At 36.5% G+C, this 22,049-nt stretch overlaps 2 protein-coding genes and 1 long non-coding RNA gene across 5 annotated transcripts; all 3 read right to left on the bottom strand.

Annotated features, from left to right (window-relative positions):
* LOC107641894 lies at positions 7,000-7,839 on the bottom strand. Of its 3 annotated transcripts, XR_001620492.2 has the most exons (4): positions 7,585-7,839; positions 7,379-7,446; positions 7,115-7,294; positions 7,000-7,049 (listed from the first exon to the last, which is right to left on the bottom strand). It is a non-coding gene; the product is annotated as an uncharacterized LOC107641894 (long non-coding RNA). The 3 variants fall into 3 exon arrangements; XR_002363038.1 differs by having other exon boundaries at positions 7,379-7,836; XR_002363039.1 differs by lacking the exon at positions 7,000-7,049 and having other exon boundaries at positions 7,088-7,294; positions 7,379-7,834.
* LOC107640691 (zinc finger BED domain-containing protein RICESLEEPER 2-like) lies at positions 7,848-8,714 on the bottom strand. Its single transcript, XM_021123820.1, has one exon. The coding sequence runs from the start codon at positions 8,712-8,714 to the stop codon at positions 7,848-7,850; it is 867 nt and encodes a 288-aa protein (XP_020979479.1).
* LOC107641895 (zinc finger BED domain-containing protein DAYSLEEPER-like) lies at positions 8,859-21,214 on the bottom strand. Its single transcript, XM_021123819.1, has 5 exons — positions 21,134-21,214; positions 20,278-20,360; positions 20,117-20,213; positions 19,703-19,864; positions 8,859-9,552 (listed from the first exon to the last, which is right to left on the bottom strand). Exons 1-5 carry the CDS (start codon positions 21,212-21,214, stop codon positions 8,941-8,943), a joined length of 1,035 nt encoding a protein of 344 aa, XP_020979478.1. The 3' UTR covers positions 8,859-8,940.

The following is a 22,049-nucleotide window of genomic DNA, read 5'->3' as shown; positions in this document are numbered from 1 at the left end:
TTGTAACTATTTAAAAAAAAAAAAAAAGAGTGGGGGCAAATGCCCCCTATCTCACTACCTGGGTCCGTCCCTGGTAACACCCTTAGGTATATTCAAGACCCAATCTACTAAAAACCTATTTAAATCCTTACTAACTTAAGTATTGGAGTCTCTTACAGGTACCACCCTTACCTCCTCACAAAGAACTCAGACGTCGGCACCTCGACACCAATACAAGTCGGACGCTACCTCAGAAGGAGTCTGGACCTCCCGTTCAGACCCAAATACAATCCAGTTTCAGGTAACTCTGAGAATATTGGTGCTGCTGCCAAAAACTTGAAAGTCTACACTATACCATGACGAATGAATAATTTGAAGACGGACACACCACATCTGAGTCCAAGCCAGAGCTTAATCATGGCGACCGAGCACTAATGATACCTCCCCGACAAGAGAGAAAGGGTGGTCCCCATGGGAAGGAACATTAGGAAACCCTCCTCCGTGACAAATCTAATTGAAAATCCACCCACTTGAAGATGAAGAACCTATTCATCCTACAGAGATACTGGGACTTGTACACGGGCATTACGAAAGGAGGTACGACAAGAACGAGAGATGGAGGAAAAACTCTTGAAATTAGAGGCTGACCTTCGAAATTGGAGCAATCGGGCTTATCGAGATGAAAGTCCTCTTAGAGGAGAAGACCTGATCATTGAAGAAATCATGCGAGCTAGGGTTCCCAAGAACTTTAAAGTCCCAATATGGATCTCTATGATAGAATGACTGACCTGAGATATCACCTTAGCAATTTCAAAAGTTGGATGTATCTGGTTAATTCATCCAATGCAATTTGCTGCAAACCCTTCCCGACAACGCTGTCCAAAGCAGCGATGAAGTGGTTTGATAACTTACCACCCAGGTCGGTGACTTGTTTTGATGACCTGGCAAGAAAGTTTCTTACTCGATTTTCCATTCAGAAGGATAAAATAAAACATGCTCCAAGTCTCTTACGGGTAAAACAAGAAGTCGAAGAAACACTATGAGATTATATGAAAAGGTTCAACAAAGCTTGTTTGAAAATACAAAACTTATCCCCTGAAGCAGTGATAATGGGGTTGGTTAACGACCTTAGAGAAAGGCTATTTTTCCAATCTATATCCAAGCGACACCCGAATTCCTTGTATGAAAAATAGGAGCGGGCAAAGAAGTATATCAACATGAAAGAGAACTCCCGACTTAGAGATCCATCCCAAAGTCCAAACCTTCCCTACCAAGCTCTGGGCAGGGAGAAGGAGACAAAGAAAAAAGAGGAGTATAAATCGGAGAAGCCTCGAAGGTACCATAACTACACCCCACTCTGAGTTTCTCTTGTTGATATCTACAAGAAAATCTGTTACACTGAAAAACTTCCACCTCCTTGCCCTATTAAACATAAAAGGCCGAAAGTCAGACAGAATATTGTGAGTACCATAAACTATACGGGCATTCTACCAATGACTGTTATGATCTGAAAAATGTTATAGAAAAATTGGCCAGAGAAGGTCAACTAGAGAGGTACCTCACTAAAAGGTCAGACGACCTAGGAAAGAGGAAGAGAGGAGATGAAGATGGAAGTTGGCAAGATCGGCCACCACAAACCCCTGATAGATACATACACATGATAAATGGATGATTTGCAGGAGGACGAGTTACTAAGTCTTCACATAAAAGACATTTTAAGGAGGTATACCAAGTCGAAAAAGACATCGGAGCTCCCGATCTGCCCACAATCTCATTCACTAAAGAAGATGCACAAAGGGTGACATCTAGTCACGACGACTGATGAGTCCATATTTGGTGATGATTTTTTGCTTGAGTTGGACGGATTTCATCACATAAACTCACACTTAATCACCAAAATAGCATACTTTTGCGATTTCTCTCTAGATTGAACCTAAATGTGAAAATATATGTTTTTGTGCTTAAATTGATCATTTTAATTCTACTTTTATTCCATTCAATACCGTGATATATTTCGTGAGTGATTCCAGGCCCAATAGGCATGAATGGCTAGGCAAAAGTGGAAGGAAGCATGTAAAATGGGAGATTTCATGAAGAAAACAAAAGAGAAGCACACACTGAAGTGTGCGTACGCACAAATTTCTGTGCGTACGCACAAGTGAGAAACCAACAAGTGTGCGTACGCACACATCTGTGCGTATGCACAAGTTCATGCACGTGACTTCATTAATGAAGCACGTGACTCACGATTTTGAGGACCTCTTGGCCCAATTTTGGGAGTTGTTGAAGCCAATTTAAAGGCTATATCAAATGAAAATGAACATACATCAAGAAGAGCACACTTTTACAATAGAAATACACATTATGAGTAGGAGTAGTGCAGTTTAGCAAATTCTCTCTTATGTTTTATTTAGGTTTCATTGTAGAATTTTATAATTTCAGTTTTGATCTTGGATTTTTCTCATCTCTTTGTAAGTACTCTTTAATTTCTCTTTAATTACATCACATTTACTCTTATTTTCTTATAGTTGAAGTTACTTTGTTAATATATGCAATTTTAATTTCTTGAAGTTTTGGTTGATGAATTTAATATTTTATGATTTATACTTGCTTGACTGAATGTCTATTGTTGATATTGTGAATTGTTTGGTTATAGTTTTTATTTTCCTTTAAAATTTACCATGTTTTGTTTTTATGCCCACAAGGTGTTTGTGAAAATGCCAATTATGAATTTTGAGTAGATTTTCACACCTTTATGAGTTCCTAGGATACTAGAGTCATAATGTCCGACATTTAGTAGTAATTCTTAGGTTGCTAGTTGGCTTTTGTTTCCATTGACGCAAGCTTTTTATTAAGTTAATTAGTAAGTTAGCTTTTTACTTATGGATTAAGGTCAATTATGCTTGCTTGACTTACTCCTCGATGTTAGGGATTGACAAAGTGAGATTAACTCATCATAATTGCCATAGTTGTGGTTATGACGATGATAGGATTCCTTAATTCTCATTCCCAAGTCAAGGCTCTTTTATGTATTTATCGCATTTTTACTAGTTTTGATCTTGCTTTCTTTTGATTTGCATTCATTTCCTTTTTGATCCTTTGCTAGTTCTTTTATTCTTTAGTTCTTTTTAATTTTCCTTTTTATGCTTTAAAATCCCCGTATTTCGCAACCAAGAGTGTGCACATCAATTTTCATGGTCAAAGGGAGACAACCCGAGACTTCAAACTCCCAGTTAATTGATTTGATTGTGACAAAATCTCTATATTTCTAAACTATGATCGTGGGAGTTATTTGTCGGTTTGGTCTATACTCGCAACAAAATTCTATTTTTATGTAAAATTCAAACCGGCGTAATTCCTGCACCTCAAGGTTTTGGTACCGTTGCCGGGAAATATGAAATTGGTGTCAGATTTTTGGTTATTGTCAATATGTTTGATGCATGATCATCTTATACCCTTTTTCTATCTATTTTTATAGTGTTTTTAGTTAGATTTTACTAAGTTTTATTATGTTTTAGTACAAAATTCATCTTTGGATGCTACTTTAAGTTTTGTATTGTTTCTTTGATTTTTAGGTGAATTTGGGCAAGTTTGGCAGAATCCTGTTTAAAGACGAAGGAAGGGTAGTAGATATTGTCAATCTTGACCTCCTTGCATTCTAACGAGCATAACTTGAGCTACAAAGATCCAATTGACATGGTCTTAATGGTGTTGGAAAGCTAACTTTCAGAGCTTTCCAGAAATATATAATAGTTTATACTTTTCTTCCAGAATTACTGCCAAATCTGGCGCTAAACGTCCAAACCTGGCGTTTAGCGCCCATAGAGGAGCAAGCCCCATGTTGAACGCCCAAAACTGGCGTTCAACACCAGTCAGGGAGCAGAAACCAACTAGCTCACCCCTCTCTCCACGTTCAACGCCCAGAATCCAAGTTAAGCGCAGGCATTAGCCCAAACACTCACCAAGTGGGCCCCAAAGTGGATTTTAGCACTCCTTAGGCTTTTCTTATCTTATTTTTGTAATTCTTAATTTAAATAAACATCTTTTAGGGTTAGTATTTTACTATTTAAAGAAGAGATCACTTAGGATTAAAAGGGGATTTGAATAAATTACTTCAGATCTTCTTCTTTACTTCTGTTTTCTCTGTAAAGTCATGAGCAACTAAACCTCCTGGTTAAGGTTAGGAGCTCTGTTTATTTCTATCGATTAATATTATTACTCTTCTATTTTAATATATGTTTGATTCCATTCTAAGATGTATTTTTGTTCTTCAATGTAAACAAAACTAGGTGGATCAGAAGTATGACCCTTTTTCTACACAAGTTCTTGCGAGTCCTTGACTGGATAGTATTGAACTACAGCTTGAGAATACATCTCCTAGACGACTAATACACAACTGGTTGGGGACATGGGAACATCTGTTCAGCTGGGATCTGGGGTGATTAGGGCTTTTGTGGTATAAACTAGAATGCTGAGGTTCTCCCTCGTTCAAATTGAATGACCACTGACCCTGGTGTTTAATGAGAATCAGAGGAGATTAAATTGATAAGGAATTAGGGTTTAATCACTTACAGTTTGCCATAGAATTAATCATTCATTATTAAAGTAGTTAGTCAGAAGTATTAATCCAGAAAGATAAACATCTCTGAGGCCTTAACTGCTTCCATATATTATCTCTACACCACCTTTAACTGCTTTTCTTTATTATCTTGTTTTATGCACTTTCAAAAACTACTCTCTTTACTTTTTGCCTAACTAAGTCTAGCAAGATAGCTATTGCTTGCTCAATCCAACAATCCTCGTGAGATTGACCCTCACTCACCTGAGGTATTACTTGGACGACCCGGTGCACTTGCCGGTGAAGTTGTGCGAGTTCAAATTTTGCGTACCAAGTTTTTGGCACCGTTACCGAGGATTGTTCGAGATTGACAACTACCGGTTGTCTTGTTGCTTAGATTAGGTAATTTTTTATTTTATTAGTTTGTGACTATTTATTTCCTTTTGAATTTCTAATTTTAAGTTTTACCTATTTTTCTATTTTTTTGAAAAATTTCATTATTAATTTTTTCTTATTTTTGATTTTTAAGTTTGGTGTCTTTTTAGTGTTTTTCTTTTTATTTATTTCAAAAAAATTTAAAAACTTTTCTCTTGAATTTTCGAAAACTTTTGCATCTTCTTTTTATTTAATTTCAAATTTTAAAGCTTGGTATTACCTTTTTTTCTTTCTTTTTGAATTTCAAATTTTTGAAAACCCTCCTTTTAAATTTTCGAAAATTTAGGTTAATTCTTGAATTCTTGTTTCAAAATTTTCTGAGTTAATCACCTACTTTATTTTATTTTATTTTATTTCTTTTTAGGATACTTGAGAGTTCTCTATACTCTGACATAGAGACTCCCACCTTTCTTTGTCTCATAAGTGTGTATGTAGGAACTGGAAAGTTCACCATGGACACAAATGAGTATGCACAACCCAGAAGAACTTTGGGATCCTATACAACTCCCACTCTTATTTTCTATGGAAGGAGCATCAGTGTGCCTCCTATTAGAGTAAACAACTTTGAGCTCAACCCATAGTTAATCACTCTAGTGCAGTAAAACTGTCAGTTAACATGGACTTCCACAGGAAGAACCTAGTTAATTCATTGCTGACTTCATGTAGATCTGTGACACTATGAAAACCAACGGAGTAGACCCTGATGTCTACAGGCTACTACTCTTCCCATTTTCTATGAAAGATCAAACAAAGAGGTGGCTGGATGCTCAACCCAGAAAAAGCCTGAACACATGGAGCAAAGTGGTGAACAAGTTTATGAATGAATACTTCCCCAAGGAAGCTGACTAAGTTGAGAATGGATATTCAAACCTTTAAACAAGGAGAGAATGAGTCCATCCATGATGCTTGGAAAAGATACAAGCTGATGCTCAGAAGATGCCCCACTGAAATGTTCTCAGACTGGGTCAAGCTGGATATTTTCTATTATGGACTCTCAGACATGGCCAAGATGTCCTTGAATAATTCTGCTGATGGTTCAATACACATGAGGAAGACAACTGATGAAGCTGATGAACTCATTGAGATTGTCGCCAACAATCAATATTTATACTCAGCCAGTGAGACCTCAATGAAGGGGGAAGTTAAGACCGTATCCACTGAACCCAACATTCTTGAACAAAATGAATCTTTAACCTAGCAACTGAACTTTCTCACACAACAAGTATTAAACCTGCAAGGTTCAGTTAACAACACCCCTTCCCAAACCCCACAACATGAAAACCCATCCGACTTGGCTTCCATGCTTGCTGCATTATCTAAACAGATAAGGAAGAATATGAAAACACAATTTAGCCAAGCCAAATAGCAGATATCTGAACAGATAAGAGAGGAGTGCCAAGTAATTCAATTGAGGAGTGGTAGAGCCCTGAATACCCAACCTCAGAACAGAAGGGCCCAGGATGAAAAAGAGATAGCAGGCAATGAAAACAAAACAACCCAGAGCACCATTGAGGGTGTTGAACTCCCAGGAGGGGGAAGCACAAGCATTCATTGCCCAGAGAGGGGAAGAGATATAAATGCCAATCCAAGGAATGTTTCCCTCAGACCCCATAAAAACTCCCTTCCAGTCACCCTGGATACTCATCCTGTACTACCAAAAGCCTTAGAATATAAGGGCAAGCTACCATATCCTCCGTAGGGGTGGGCATGGTTTGGATTTTTATAAATCCAAACTGAATTGAAGAGAGAAACCAGTTCTAAACCGGTTTAAAAAAATAAAAATCGGTTTTAAATTGGTTTTAAAATTTAAATCCAGTTTTACTTATAAACCGGTTTAAAATCCGATTTTACTTATAAACCGGTTTTAAATCTGGTTTTTTTAAAATTCAAATCTAAAATCTGGTTTCTTTTATAAAATCCAGTTTTAAAACCAATTTTTGAAAATCCAGTTTTAAAACCAGTTTCTTCAACCAAAAATCTAATTTTAAAACTAGTTTTTAAAAATCCAATTTTCAAACTAGATATTTTAACAAAAAATCCACTTTTAAAACTAGTTTTTAGAAATTCAATTTTCAAACTATAATTTTTTTAAAAGTAAAATTAATACTAAAGTCATTTTAAAGTGTATAGGTTCATTACAACTAGAATTTGGTTCTTTATAAATTTAATGACAATAGCTAATCTATATAACATTTAATCATTCTCAAAACATCAAAAGAATACCACCGAAAAATCTCTCTAAAACAACAACCACAAAGTATCAAAAGATGCCAAGTTGCCAACAAAATCATCAAACAACCATAACCTTTGAGGAAAATATATCTGTAAATAACAAAATATACCTTTGTCATTTTAAAACAAATCTTTGAATGAAAGTATTAAACCAAAGGAGAATATTAAGCATACCTAGTCATCATCAAGATTATCAATTGATGCCGCCATAGAACAAGCACCATCGTTAGAGGAAAATATATCTGCCAAGTGAATCAAATTAATTATCAAGTCTATATTCAACAACTTTTAATTAGTAACTAATACCTAAATTCTAAAATAGAAAGACGACAAAAACAAAAATAAAATAAAATGAGAAGAAATATGAAAAAATCCTATACCTTGATCAACTTGTTGAAGAACTTCACCATCATCATCTAAAGTAGAGAAAAGATCTTTCTTAAGCCAATCTCCCGTGCAGACTAAGGCCTCTACCATTCTAGGTGTTAAGGAACTACGGTATGGATCGATGACTCTTCCTCCAGTACTAAATGCAGACTCCGAAGCTACCGTAAAAATAGGTATAGCCAATACCTCACGAGCCATATTTCCCAGAATTGGAGATCGGGTTGAGTTGACTTTCCACCAGTTTAGTATATCGAACTTATGGGAGTATCTCTTCTTGTAAATATCTATCAAGTTCAGATCTTGTCTTTGTTCTACGACCGGTTGCTTGCAGAAAAAAGCCCATGCCATGAAGATTGGTATTAATGTTGTTGGCTTGAACATATTGCGTATCAGGTTCACTTGCTTCCTCAGAACTTTGGTATTGCTGGTAAAGTAACTTTATACACTTGGACAACTTTGACTTCAATTCGCCTCCTTTTTCTTCTCCAAATAAGTAATCCAAGAAATAATTGACATACTCAATCTTTTGCATTGGATTAAGTACAATAGCAATCAATAACAACATATTCACCGAATCAGGATTGCCCCAATACTTCTCATACTTAACCCTCATCCTTTCTACCATTGACATAGTACTAAAATCAACAGAATCGCAAGAATGACGAATAAATCGTCCAACTGCAAATACTTCATTTATATACATATCACTGGTAACATATAAGGTACCAGAAACACATATAGTGGCATCACTGAACACTCGCAAAAATGGTACAATGGACTCAGCATACTGCCAGTCTGAATCACAAGGAACACCTCTCCCTTTTCCTCCATTCATCTCTCCTATATAGGTATTATCTTTCAAAGTAAGCAACTCAAATGCTTTGCGATGCTTCAAAGCTACCTCTAACATTTGATAGGTAGAGTTCCACCTAGTCTCAACATCCATGCAAAGTAAGCCTTTATATTGGATTTTTTCTAGTTCAACACACTTTTGAAACCTACTAGCTCTAGATGGAGAAGATCTAACATACTTTACTGCACTACGAATCCTCAAGACTGATTCATCAATCTCTTTCAACCCTTCTTTTACAATTAAGTTTATAATATGTGCACAACACCTCATATGAATAAATTCACCATTCAAAATAATGCTATTCCAAGAATTCAATCGCTGCTTCAGATATTTAATTACAACATCATTAGACGAGGCATTATCAACTGTCACACTAAATACCCGCTTCAAATTCCAATTATTTAAATAAGATTCAATTGTTGCTCCTATAACATCTCCTGAATGACTTGTCACTTGACAAAAATTAAGTATTTTTTTATGTAATTTGCAATCCAAATCAACAAAGTGTGCTGTCAAAATCATATAAGTAAAATTTTGAAATTGAAGTCCAAGTGTCAGTGGTTAGACATACTCTACCACAATTTGCCGAAAGAAAATCTTGCAACTTCATCTTCTTTTCAGCATAAAGAGCTCCAATGTCACGTGCTAATGTAGTCCGTGAAGGAACTTTGAATTTTGCTTGTAGGACATGCACAAATCTTCGGAATTTCGGGCTTTCAACAAAGCGAAATGGTAGCCCTTCCCCAATAAACATTTCCACAAGTGCCCTTCGAGCCTCCTCTTGGTCAAATTTGGAAGCACTGGGTGAATTTAAAACACCACGCTCATCTATAGTCGGTGTGGTCGTTGTTTTTCTTCTTTTGTTCGAATCATTATTAGGATTTTGCTTGCATCTTCTCAAATGACCACCCATTGAGTCTGTTCCATTCCCATATTGTATTAATCTACCACAATATTTGCATTTAGCCTTCTTTCCGGTAGCATTCTCTACATCAAAATGATCCCAGACAGCTGACCGATTCTTACGAACACTTGACGGTGGAGAAGATGGTTGAGTGCTAGCAGACATCCCTACTGCTTCAATATTACTGTTTTCAATCATCTTACTCTGCATATAAAGCAAGGTGTACATAACTCAAAATTTGGTGTCAAACATGCTAAAATTAACACAAACTAATCCAAAGAAACAACAGCCAATAAAACTTCAACATGATTCATAAACTAATCCATGTTCATATATCTCGCAAAGAAAAAAATGCCTTTGTCAAATGAGCTGTTTACACTTTACAGCACTCAAAAGTAACCATTTTGATTTTGATCATCCTATTTCATCAGAACATTCAAGCACGTTAAGCCAACTAACCGACCATCATTTTCTCATCCATAAATCCCAATCTTACTCTGCCATAATTTTGTTCTATCTACCATGAGTTTAGTAATTAAAAACAATGCAATAATTCAGTCATCCTATTTCTACTTAAATGTGAGATACCGTGTATTTTTTCTAAGCAAGAACAATGTCATTATGACAATTCATTTATCCAAAAAAAATTAAATTTATAATACATTAAAAATTTAAAATTCGTCTAAAAGCTTATTTTTTAATCATTACTTTCTTATAAATGTTGAAGACAAACAAATTATGGTATTACTAGTGCTACTCTTTCTTTGGATCTGATGTACAGCTAAAGAAAATTATGTGCACGTTCGAATTTGGTAAAAGAATAACAGTTCATTCAAAGAATTATTAGTTGTAACAATTAAGACAACTAAGATTATATAGAATATTGATTACTACTACAACAATGAAGACAACAACATTAATTGTGCCTTGAATTAAACAATTAGAAAAAAGTGTCCCCTACAAAAGGAAAATCCCCCACCAATCACGTAGCAAATTTTATTGCCCTTACTTCAGTGTTTCACAACATCACCAAAAGAAGATCCATTGAACAATAAAACAAAATAAATACAAATTTATGCAAAGAAAAATAAGTTATTGTTCCTTGACACAAAAGATCATAAAAATTGGAGTTCAAATACGGCAAAACAACTTCAAGTGTTGAAAAGAGTTCATTCAACATTGATGTGCAAATTAGTGAGAAAACGACAGCACTTGCATGAAAACAATCATGATATCCAGCACTACCCATTAAATGCTTATAAGTCTAAAATTCAGAAGAAAAAAAATAATAAAAATAAAAGAGGGATTACGATACAGCATTTTTACTTGATCATTTCAAGTTTAACAAGAGATAGACACAACCAAATTTCTAAATTACACCTTAGAAGCTCCACCTATTTAAAGTACATTATCTATCTCCCTCCCTTAGCATAAATGGATAATCTTAAAACAAACATGAAATGGCGAACTAATTTTCTATCGGTAAAGAAATTCATAAATATAATCACGTTGTAAGTATAGCTCCTAAACCAATAGAAAATCTTTTCGTACAAACGTTTGGTTGTCACAAGTAACAAACCCAATAAAATTTATAAACCGAAGTATTCAAACCTCGGGTCCTCTTCTCAAGGAATTGCAGGGAAGTATGATTTATTATTGGTTATGAAAAACAGTGTTTTTAGGTTTCAAAAGGTTTGAACAAGGAAAATAAATTGCAGGAATTAATAAATTAATATCTAATAAAACTCTGGGCAAGGTATGAAAATTTGGAAGTCCTATCCTAATTATCCTTATCGATGGTGATGAGAATTGAGTTTTAATCCCACTTAGTTAACCTTTACTAAAGCAAAGAAAAGTCAAGTGGACTAATTAGTTTGATCCTCAAGTCCTAGCCAACTCCTAAGAAAGGACTAGAGTTATCGGAATTCAATTCAATTAGCAAAAATAACAATTATCAATTACGATGAGTTTGATAACTTATGAGTCTCCAATTAATCAATTCAAGCTAAGAATGTAAAAAGCTAAATAAGAATCATAAATCTGAAATACCTCAATTTATATTAAATAAAAAAAATCCTAACACGAATGGTTCGTAAGCCAATTTGGCAACATAAGTAATCAACAAATAAAAGCATTAAAGTATCTGAACGTAAAAGAGAAATATAAAGTAAAAGGAATATTGAACCTGAGAGGAAGTTGAAATCCTAAATCCTTTAAGAGGAATCCTAATCCTAAAACCTAAGAGAGAGGAGAGAACCTCTCTCTCTCTCTCTAAAAACTACATCTAAATTCTGAAAAGTGAATAATGGAAGACATCTTAATGAATGGATGCATTCCCCCACTTTATAGCCTCTAATCTATGTTTTCTGGACCAAAAACTGGGTCAAAAATAGCCCAAAAATTGCCCCCAGTGATTTCTGGTATGTACAGGTCGCGGCAAAGTGACGCGGAAGCGTCGTCCACGCGTTTGCGTGGATTGCACTTTTGCCAGGTCATGCGTCCGCGTGATCCACGCGTTTGCGTCACCTGGCTTCGGGATAGCTATGGTAAATTATATATCGTTGTGAAGCTCCGGACGTTAGCTTTCCAACGCAATTGGAACCGCGTCATTTGGACCTCTATAGCTCAAGTTATGGTCGATTTAGTACCAGGAGGTCAGGCTGGACAGCTTTAGTAGTTCCTTCAGTTTCTTGTATTCCTTCCACTTTTGCATGCTTCCTTTCCATCCTCTAAGTCATTCCTGCCCTGTAATCTCTGAAATCACTTAAAGCACATATCAAGGCATCGAATGGTAATAAGATAAGATTAATATTAGCAAATATAAGGCCAAAGAAGCATGTTTTCAATCATAGCACAAAATCAGGAAGGAAAAAGTAAAACCATGCAAATCATATGAATAAGTGTATGAAAGATTGATAAAATCCACTCAATTGAGCACAAGATAAACCATAAAATAGTGGTTTATCAACCTCCCCACATTTAAACATTAGCATGTCCTCATGCTAAGCTCAAGAGAAGCTATAAAGGAGTGAAGAGGAATGGTAAAATGTATGAAATGCAATCCTATCTATATGAATGCAACTAAATGTGAAATGCTTCTACCTACTTGGTTAAAAATAAATAAGTTCTCCAAGACAAATATAAATCAAATTCCACTAATTCAAACCATACAGTAAAAACAAGTAAACTTGTAAGAAGATAGCTCATGAAAGCAGGGAATATAGAATCAAGCATTGAACCCTTACTGGTAGTGTATATCACTCTAAATCTCAAGTGTCTAGGGTCAATCACTCTACTCTTCCCTAGTCATGCTTTCTCAACCTTGTTCTTCATCTAACCAATCAACAAATATTTAGTATACAAATGCAAACATCATGAGGTCTTTTCAGGGTTGTAATGGGGCTGAGGTAAAGGTAAGGATATATATATATATATATATATAAGGCTAAGTGAGCTAACAAAGTGAATCCTTGATTAGTCTAAGATTTCACCTAACATATATACTTTATATAATTTAAAATGCTTTACCTAGCTACCCAAATTTTTCCCACTTTTGTATTACATGCTCATGTATCAAACTTATTTTTGAATTTTGTCCCATGTGCATTGATTCTTTTTATTTTTCATTTGGGGTAATATTATTTTTCTTCTCTTTTTTTTTGTATCCCCTTATTTAATTACTTAATATTTTTTTTAATGCACATGGTAATTTAATTATTTTAATTTCACATAAGCATGCTTCCCAAATTTTCAAATAACTTATTCAATTTAATTTCTCTTTTTTTTCTATCATCCCATGTTCCCATAAAATTTTCCATACTTAAATTATACACAATATCTATCTTAAGCTAACCAAGGATTCAACTTGGAATTTTTATTTTATTTTTCTGCTTAAGGCTAGTAATGTGGTTATGGAATAGAGGGGGGGTTAAAAAGCTCAAAGTGGCTAACAAGAGTGACATAAAAGGATAGGCTTATTTGGGATAAGTGAGTGAAAACAAGTAATGGCCTCAATCATATGCAAGCATGTAAATACACTAAATAATGGACATATAGAGTGGAACAAAATATAGATTGCAGTTATGGAGAAGAAAACACAGAAGAATAAAAATTTATGGTTAAATAATGTAACCATATAAATAAGCTCAAAATCTCACAGGTTGTGTATTCTTTAGCTCAAAAACCATGTTCCAATTTACGATCTTCAAACAAGTTTAACACAAAAATTTTGATTTTAAATTAGTGAAAATTATTTTTTTTTCAAAAATAGGGTCTTAAAAAGAAACTTATTATTTCTCAACCAAGCAGTAGCTAAATGCATAAAATCAAACAAACATGCAATTAAACATGCAAATGAAATAATGAACAAACAAAGAAAATAAAACAATGGTGTTGAAAAGAAGAAACTAGCTAACCCATGGAGATCGGCATCGACCTCCCCACACTTAAAGATTGCACCGTCCTCGGTGCATGCTGAGATGTGCAGGTGGACGGGTTGTTCCAACTGATGCTTTTCTTCAAGGATTGTGCAGATGGACTTGTTTGTCTCCCATTTTAGAAGTTTCTCCCTTTTTCCGTCTTCGGTGGCCAGCCTGAAAGAAGAGAAAAAAAGAACAGTAACCCAGAAATAAAGATAAGAAAACAAATAAAATATGGTTGGGTTAATGCCAAATAATGAGGGTCTCAATTACATGGTAGCTACAACATGCAAGTGAGAAAACAGTAGAAGTACATGGCAAATCAAGAATGCAAAAATTTGCAACAATAGCGAAGAGAGTGTGGGTAAGGAGAGATAATATAAATTCATGTCAATGCAAAAGTAATACAGGTATAAAAGATTGGCATTGATTTAAATAATATTACCTAACTAGAATAAAACAAGTCCCTAAGCACCCAAAATAATACAAGAGAAGATGCAACAGTTAAATAAGAAAATCAACACTAAAGGAAAAATAATGAATTTAGAAAAGAAAAGAAAAATATGCACGAAATTAAAATGCAATGAATGAAAGTATGAAAATAAATTAAGTAAAATAGAATGAAGGTGAAAAAGAATGAGAAGTGAAAGAGATAAAGTAAGAAAGAAAGAGGAAAGAAGAAAAGATAGAAGAAATTAGGATTAGAAAAGAAAAGATAAGATAATTGGCGCTGATCTGGATAAATTGTGCGACGCAGGCGACGCGGACGCGTGAGTGACGAGGTCGCGTGGTGCGCGATAAGGTCAGGTGACGTGGACGCGTGGGTCACGCGATCACGTGGCCTGATTTGTGCGATTGGCGTGAGTGCAGCCTCGCGTTCGCGCAACTCTCTGTTCGAAACTCTTTTTGCCAAATTTTTGGGTGACGCGGTCGCGTGGTTGACGCAATCGCGTGGCTGGCCATTTTTGAAAAATGACGCGGCCACGTGGGGAACGCATTAGCATGGGAGGGCTTGGGCTTCTAGCGCGAGTCCAGCCCCATTCCAGCCCAACATACTGCCATACACCCGTTTATGTCGATTTTACAAAGCCACGCGTTCGCGTGGGTGACGCGGACGCGTGGGGAAGCTATTTTTTCAAATGACGTGGCCGCGTCGGCGACGCGGTCACGTGGGCATATTTGTGCCTAAGGCACGCCTCCAGCCACACTCTCGCGTGATTCTCTGTTCACTTTTCTTTTCTTCCTAATACACTTGTGATGCGGACGCGTCAGCGACGCTTCCACGTCGCGTGCGTGTTTCTTTCTTTCTTTTTTTAATATATATATGCAAAATACAGAATGCATTATGCAGATGTTGATGCAAATGTTATGAATAATTCCAGGTTCAATAAGATGGAATAAAATAAAACTTAAAAACAAATCGAAATAAAATTAAAATTGAAAAAAGGAATGATTATACTATGGTGGGTTGTCTCCCACCTAGCACTTTTAGTTAAAGTCCTTAAGTTGGACATGTGCTGAGCTCCTTGTCATGGCGGCTTGTGCTTGAACTCGTCTTGAAATTTCCACCAATGCTTGGACTTCCAATAAGCTCTATCAATACTAAGTAAATTCCTCAAGCTTTGATGGGGTTCTTCACAAGCTTTGAGCTCCCAAAGTTGATCCTCATATATTCCTGGATCCCAAATCTTGTTTCTACACCCGTCTTCAAGTTGATTATCATGATTCCATCCGGGTGGTTCAGCTTTTGAATTCTCACTGAAGCATCCAAACAACTTCCTAGACCCATTTAATTGAACTCTACACCAACCTTTGCGTTTAAATTTAAAGCTTCCAACCATAATGAACCTTGCAGGACAATTATTACCACTGACCATCTTCCTCTTACTCTTAATGCTACAAAGAGCTCTAAGCTGACCATCCGTTTCTAGTATCCCATATTCAAGTTGGAAAGTAAAGGTCAAGGATAAGAATTTTACCCACTTGAACGTTGTGTTGGACGGTAATGGCCTTGGGAGAGGTATTTCTAACGAATTTGCAAGCTCTACTCCCTTGTGCTCTTCTCTAACAACTTCCACCTCTTTGCAAGTTTCTTCAATATCAACCTCTTCCTCTTGGTAGCTTTCTTCCAATTCAATCTCTTCTTCATTGCTTACCAAGGGCATGGGAGGCTGTGCTTCTTCTTCTTTAATCTCCATCTCTTGACCAACCTCTTCCAAGTCTTCAACTATGATATGCCTCGGAGGTTGTACACCCTCTTCAACATCAATTTCAATCGCCTTGGAAGGAGGCTCTATAACTTGACTTTCCCATGGAGGTTCAGCATCTCCTAAGTCTGCAACCACTTTTTCCTTTTCAATAATTGCTGCTTTGTCCAGTTGTTTAAGTATAAAATCGTACTCCTCCTTGATGATTTCTTTTCTATGACAACTCTCTTCAACTTCTCCTTCATCTGCAAAGGTCCCTTCTACCTTCACCTTTAGTGCCTCCTCTAGCTCCTTATGAAGTATGGATTCGCGAAGATGATCCCTTCTCTCTTGTTCCGTGTCAATAGCATCATTGGGATCATGTTGCTCTTGGATTGATGGATGTGGGTGCTCTTCCAGGGAGGGTGGTGATGGGATGGAAAGATCATTATGGGATTGAAAAGGAAGTGCACTAGAGCTTGAGGGTTGATTGTTGAAGGTATTCGGTGGTCCAATTTGGGCGACGAGATCTTGTATAGTAGAGTTTAGATCGGTAAGTGCTTTCTCCAAGGAGGTTTGGGGTGGATAGGAGGGTTCGTTTGTTGGGAGAAAGGGTTCATGGTAGGAAGGTGGTTCATCTTGATAATGATAAGGAGATGGTGTATATTGAGGTGGTGGTTCATGAGATTAATTGTGTTGGAATGGGGGTGGTTCTATGTATGGTTCAATTGGCTCATAAAGTGGTTGGTATGGTAGATATGGGTTAGGGTCATATGGAGGTGAATGGTGGAAAGAGGCTTGTGAGTATGGTGGTCCAAAGTCATGTTGAGGAAAGGGTTCATAGGCATATGGTGGTGGTTGTTGATAATCAAAAGAGCGCTCACCATAGCCATTGCCTTGATATGCATCACAGAACGGTTGTTGATAGTCCATTGGAGGTGGTTGTTGCCATGAGGGTTGATCAAATCCTTGTGGCTCCTCCCATCTTTGGTTGTTCCAACCTTGATACCTGTTCTCATTGTAATTTCCTCTTCCTGTAACATAATTGTAACCAGACTCAGAGCCAAAGGGGTGAGAGTTCATAGTAGTAGGAAAAAATAAAAACAAAAATTAACAAAAACAAAATATTTTGAAAAAGATTTGAAATTTGAAATTTAATTTTGAAATAAGATAAGATAGGATAAAAATTTTAAAATAAAAACTCTGAAATTTTTTTTTTCGAAAAAAATCAATTTAAAAGCAAATATTTATAATAACCAATAATAAGGCACATGTTTGCAATTCCCCAGCAATGGCGCCATTTTGGCGGACTGATTTCCTATCGGTAAAGAAAGTCACAAATATAATCGCGTTGTAAGTATAGCTCCTAAACCAACAGAAAATCTTTTCGTACAAACGTTTGGTTGTCACAAGTAACAAACCCAGTAAAATTTATAAACCGAAGTATTCAAACCTTGGGTCGTCTTCTCAAGGAATCGCAGGGAAGTATGATTTATTATTGGTTATGAAAAACAATGTTTTTGGATTTCAAAAGGTTTGAACAAGGAAAATAAATTGCAGGAATTAATAAATTAATATCTAATAAAACTCTGGGCAAGGTATGAAAATTTGGAAGTCCTATCCTAGTTATCCTTATCGATGGTGATGAGAATTGAGTTTTAATCCCACTTAGTTAACCTTTACTAAAGAAAAGAAAAGTCAAGTGGACTAATTAGTTTGATCCTCAAGTCCTAGCCAACTCCTAAGAAAGGACTAGAGTTATCGGAATTCAACTCAATTAGCAAAAATAACAATTATCAATCACGATGAGTTTGATAACTCAAGAGTCTTCAATTAATCAATTCAAGCCAAGAATGTAAAAAGCTAAATAAGAATCATAAATCTGAAATACCTCAATTTATATTAAATAAAGAAAATCCTAACATGAATGGTTCGTAAGCCAATTTGGCAACATAAGTAATCAACAAATAAAAGCATTAAAGTATCTGAAAGTAAAAAAGAAATATAAAGTAAAAGGAATATTGAACCTGAGAGGAAGTTAAAATCCTAAATCCTTTAAGAGGAATCCTAATCCTAAAACCTAAGAGAGAGGAGAACCCCTCTCTCTCTAAAAACTACATCTAAATTCTGAAAAGTGAATAATGGAAGACATCTTAATGAATGGATGCATTCCCCCACTTTATAGCCTCTAATCTGTGTTTTTCGGGCTGAAAATTTGGTTAAAAACAGCCCAGAAATCGCCCCCAGTGATTTCTGGTACGTACAGGTCGCGGCAAAGTGACGCAGAAGCGTCGTCCACGCGTTTACACGGATTGCACTTTTGCCAGGTCATGCATCCGCGTGATCTACGTGTTCCCGTCACCTGGCTTAGGGGCAGCTATGGTAAATTATATATCGTTGTGAAGCCCCAGATGTTAGATTTCCAACGCAACTGGAACCGTGTCATTTGGACCTCTGTAGCTCAAGTTATGGTCGATTTAGTACCAGGAGGTCAGGCTGGACAGCTTTAGCAGTTCCTTCAGTTTCTTGTATTCCTTCCACTTTTGCATGCTTCCTTTCCATTCTCTAAGTCATTCCTGCCCTATAATCTCTGAAATCACTTAACGCACATATCAAGGCATCGAATGGTAATAAGAAAAGATTAATATTAGCAAATATAAGGCCAAAGAAGCATGTTTTCAATCATAGCACAAAATCAGGAAGGAAAAAGTAAAACCATGCAAATCATATGAATAAGTGTATGAAAGATTGATAAAATCCACTCAATTGAGCACAAGATAAATCATAAAATAGTGGTTTATCAATCAATCCAAACAACACTTATCAGTTATGATACAGAGAGTATACAGAGAGTATACGATATCCAAACAACACAACTAAATTAGACTATATTTCTTTTGAACCATTTTTTTTATGGGTCCATATTAGTCAACTTAAAGTCAGCTTCATTCATATCCTAATCAATGACAGCACAAACTTTCTACCAAATACATCCACTCCTAATCTTTTATTTTATTGCATTTACTCAGCCACGTTGAACTGTTGATAGAATTTAAATTACACAGAGGACTCTGAGTCTGGCATTCTACTACGCAACATACACTATCACAGTCTACAAACCTAAAGCATATATCCATGACATCCATATTCCATCTTGAATCCTAGGCGTTAAAGCCCTAGTCCCTACCCCACAAAATCAATCTCCTAATCACTATGCAGTTTGTGAGTTGATCCAAGTGCAACTACAAAAATTGTGCTCTGGTATCCTTCCCCAATTTCTCCCACCTTAAAATAATGATGAACTTGCACGACACGACCTGCTGAGATCCTACTTCACTAGAAAACCATATATGCAAAAAAACCCATATGAACCTTTTTATTTGGAATATAATCTATGATATTTATGCCTTTCACTTTTCAACTTTTATTTGAATTCTACTATGTCCAGAACACTTCCATTTTCCCAAACACAACGCGGATTTTGTTTTACAGTAATTATGGAATCGGATTCATTCGTATATTGGAAATGTATAGAACCTGAATGTAAAAGTAAACTTCATCTACCATTTCCTTCAGTTCTTAAGGATTAAAACTTTCTCTAGCTACAGTTTTCCTTTTTTTTATGTACCATAAGCAGATCTGAGATACACGAGGATCATTTTAATAGATGGTGTAATTTGTGCACCAATGACTACTCTCTGGCTAGGGCCCCTGTTGTTCATAATAACATAAGAGTTCTTCTCTCCTTACCTTTGGTTTTGATAGGCTTATGACAAAAGTTGTCCATGAACAAGATAACCGCAAACTTGTAATAGTGAACTTGATAACCAAATTGAAAGCTTTGAACTTGATTTTCCCAATGCTCAATTCCTCCGAAGTGGGGTGTTGGGTTGGTTGATGTTGAACTAATCTCTGCAATGACATGGAAAGAGAAATTAAGTAGCTTCTAAATTCCAACATAGTTAAAGAATAACGACTTGCCATTCACGAAGTAGCTTCCTAGGGTTCAAATTCAAGTTCAAGGAAGCTTGAATTTTCGTTTTGAAATTTCCAAATAAAAAAAAATTGATTCGAAGTTCCAAATGAAGCAGAAAAATGCAATAAACAACAAATTAATGAAATTATAACATCAAAGGTAAAGAAGATCAGAGAAGTAAATTATACATTAGCAACAGAAGCATGGCGATCAAATTCACTCAATGACTTGAGCTTAGCAGAAATATCCTTCACCAGCCTCGATATCCTCTGTCTCGTGTTGTGCCTACAAAAAAAATTTACCTTGCAAGAAAATACATCTCAGTGAAAAAATGGAAAAGTAAACGTACAGCTTCTGGCGGTGGTCGGGAGTGTCTTTAATGGTTCCAAGAGAATCAACGAGGCGGCGGAAAGTGGCGACGAAAGTGTTGATCTAGAAGATTCCAGCGGCGATGGCCTGTGACAGAGACTGGCTGTGACCACACCATTGAAGGAGAAGCACGTTTGATTTGTGCGTAGTGTGAACTTTGTTCACCGAATTAGGGTTTTCCAACTTTGGATCCTAATTTGGATTTGGATCCGGATCTGGATTTAAGTTGGTTAAATGGTTTGGATTAAAAAACCAAACCATAAAATTGATGCAATGTGGTTTGGATTTTTTTTTTAAAAAAAACTGGTTTTTTTAAAATGGTTTGGTTTGGATTGGGTTTAAAATCCAAGATTTGGATTTTTTTGCGCAGCCCTAATCCTCAGAAACTCCAGAAGGCAGAAAAGGATACGCAATTTTCCAAGTTCTTGGAAGTTTTCAAGAAACTTGAGATTAAAATCTCCTTTGCGGAGTCTCTAGAGCAAATGCTTTCCTATTCTAAGTTTATGAAGGACATACTAAGTCACAAAAGGGACTGAAGAGAGGCAAAAATAGTTATCCTCACCAAGGAATGCAGTACAGTCATTCAGAGGAACCTACCCGATAAACTGTAAGACTCTGGGAGCTTTATAATCCCCTACACCATTGGAAATACTTGTATAAAGAAGGCCTTATATGATCTTGGAATAAGCATCAGCCTAATTCCATTATTAGTAAGGAAGAAACTCCAGATTCAAGAAATCAAGCCCACCTGCATTTTCCTGCAACTTGCTGATCGCTCAGTCAAGTTTCCATTGAGAGTGGTGGAAGATTTGCTTGTGAGAGTGGGGACCCTTTACCTTTCCTGTAGACTTCGTGATATTGGACATGGAAGAAGACAAGAATGCATCCATCATCTTAGGAAGATCCTTTCTAGCCATGGGATAAACTATCATAGACGTCCAGAAGGGTGAAGTGACACTTAGAGTCAATGATGATGAGGTTATGCTGAATGAATGCAATGGAAGCTATGCAACACTCAGATGCCCCTAAGGAATACATGAGGATAGATCTCATAGAGTCCCTAGTCGAAGAAGTAGTTGAAGCTGAAAAACTTGAAGAGGAACTGGACACTATTCTCGAAGACATTCTGCCCGAACTAGATGAGCCAGCACCTCAGAAGGAGACAATAAGCACGCCTGGTGCAGAGGAAGGACCCCCTTAACTCGAAATAAAGCCCCTTCCCCCATCCTTAAAGTACATATTCCTGGGAGATGAAGACACTTATCCAGTAATCATCAGCGCCTCCTTGAGTTAGCATGAAGAAGAGGCGCTAATTCAAGTACTTAAGAGCCACAAAATTGCTCTCGAGTGGTCTATATGTGACTTAAAAGGGATCAGTCCAACCAAATGCATGCACAAATTTTACTAGAAGATGATGCAAAGCCCGTTGTACAACCACAAAGGCATTTAAACACTGCTATGAAAGAGGTGGTCCAGAAAGAAGTCATAAAACTCTGGAAAGCCAGAATCATATATCCTGTCTCACTAGTCCCTGGGCAAGCCCAGTGCAAGTAGTACCCAAGAAAGGAGGAATGACAGTGATCTATAATGAAAAGAATGAGCTGATTCCTACAAGAACTGTCACAGGATGGCGCATGTGCATCGACTACAGGAGGCTCAATAACGCCGCAAAAAAGGATCACTTTCCCTTGCCTTTCATAGATCTAATGCTTGAGAGGTTAGCCGGCCATACATTCTATTATTTTCTGGATG

This window comes from Arachis ipaensis, chromosome B05 (assembly GCF_000816755.2).
Source record: "Arachis ipaensis cultivar K30076 chromosome B05, Araip1.1, whole genome shotgun sequence".
NCBI lineage: Eukaryota > Viridiplantae > Streptophyta > Magnoliopsida > Fabales > Fabaceae > Arachis > Arachis ipaensis.
The sequence above is the reverse complement of the archived record's forward strand: the minus strand, read 5'-3'. Positions and strand labels throughout refer to the sequence as shown.

Bases quoted from the DNA above. Each gene is read 5' to 3' on its own strand.
- LOC107640691 (XM_021123820.1), bottom strand. From the start codon at position 8,714: ATGAGGTGTTGTGCACATATTATAAACTTAATTGTAAAAGAAGGGTTG.
- LOC107641895 (XM_021123819.1), bottom strand. From the start codon at position 21,214: ATGGCTAGAAAGGATCTTCCTAAGATGATGGATGCATTCTTGTCTTCT. The intron at 20,361-21,133 runs GTAAAGGGTCCC...GGAATCTTCTAG, and splicing joins TCACGAAGTCTACAGGAAAG to ATCAACACTTTCGTCGCCAC. The intron at 19,865-20,116 runs GTATAATTTACT...ATGTCATTGCAG, and splicing joins GCCATGCTTCTGTTGCTAAT to AGATTAGTTCAACATCAACC.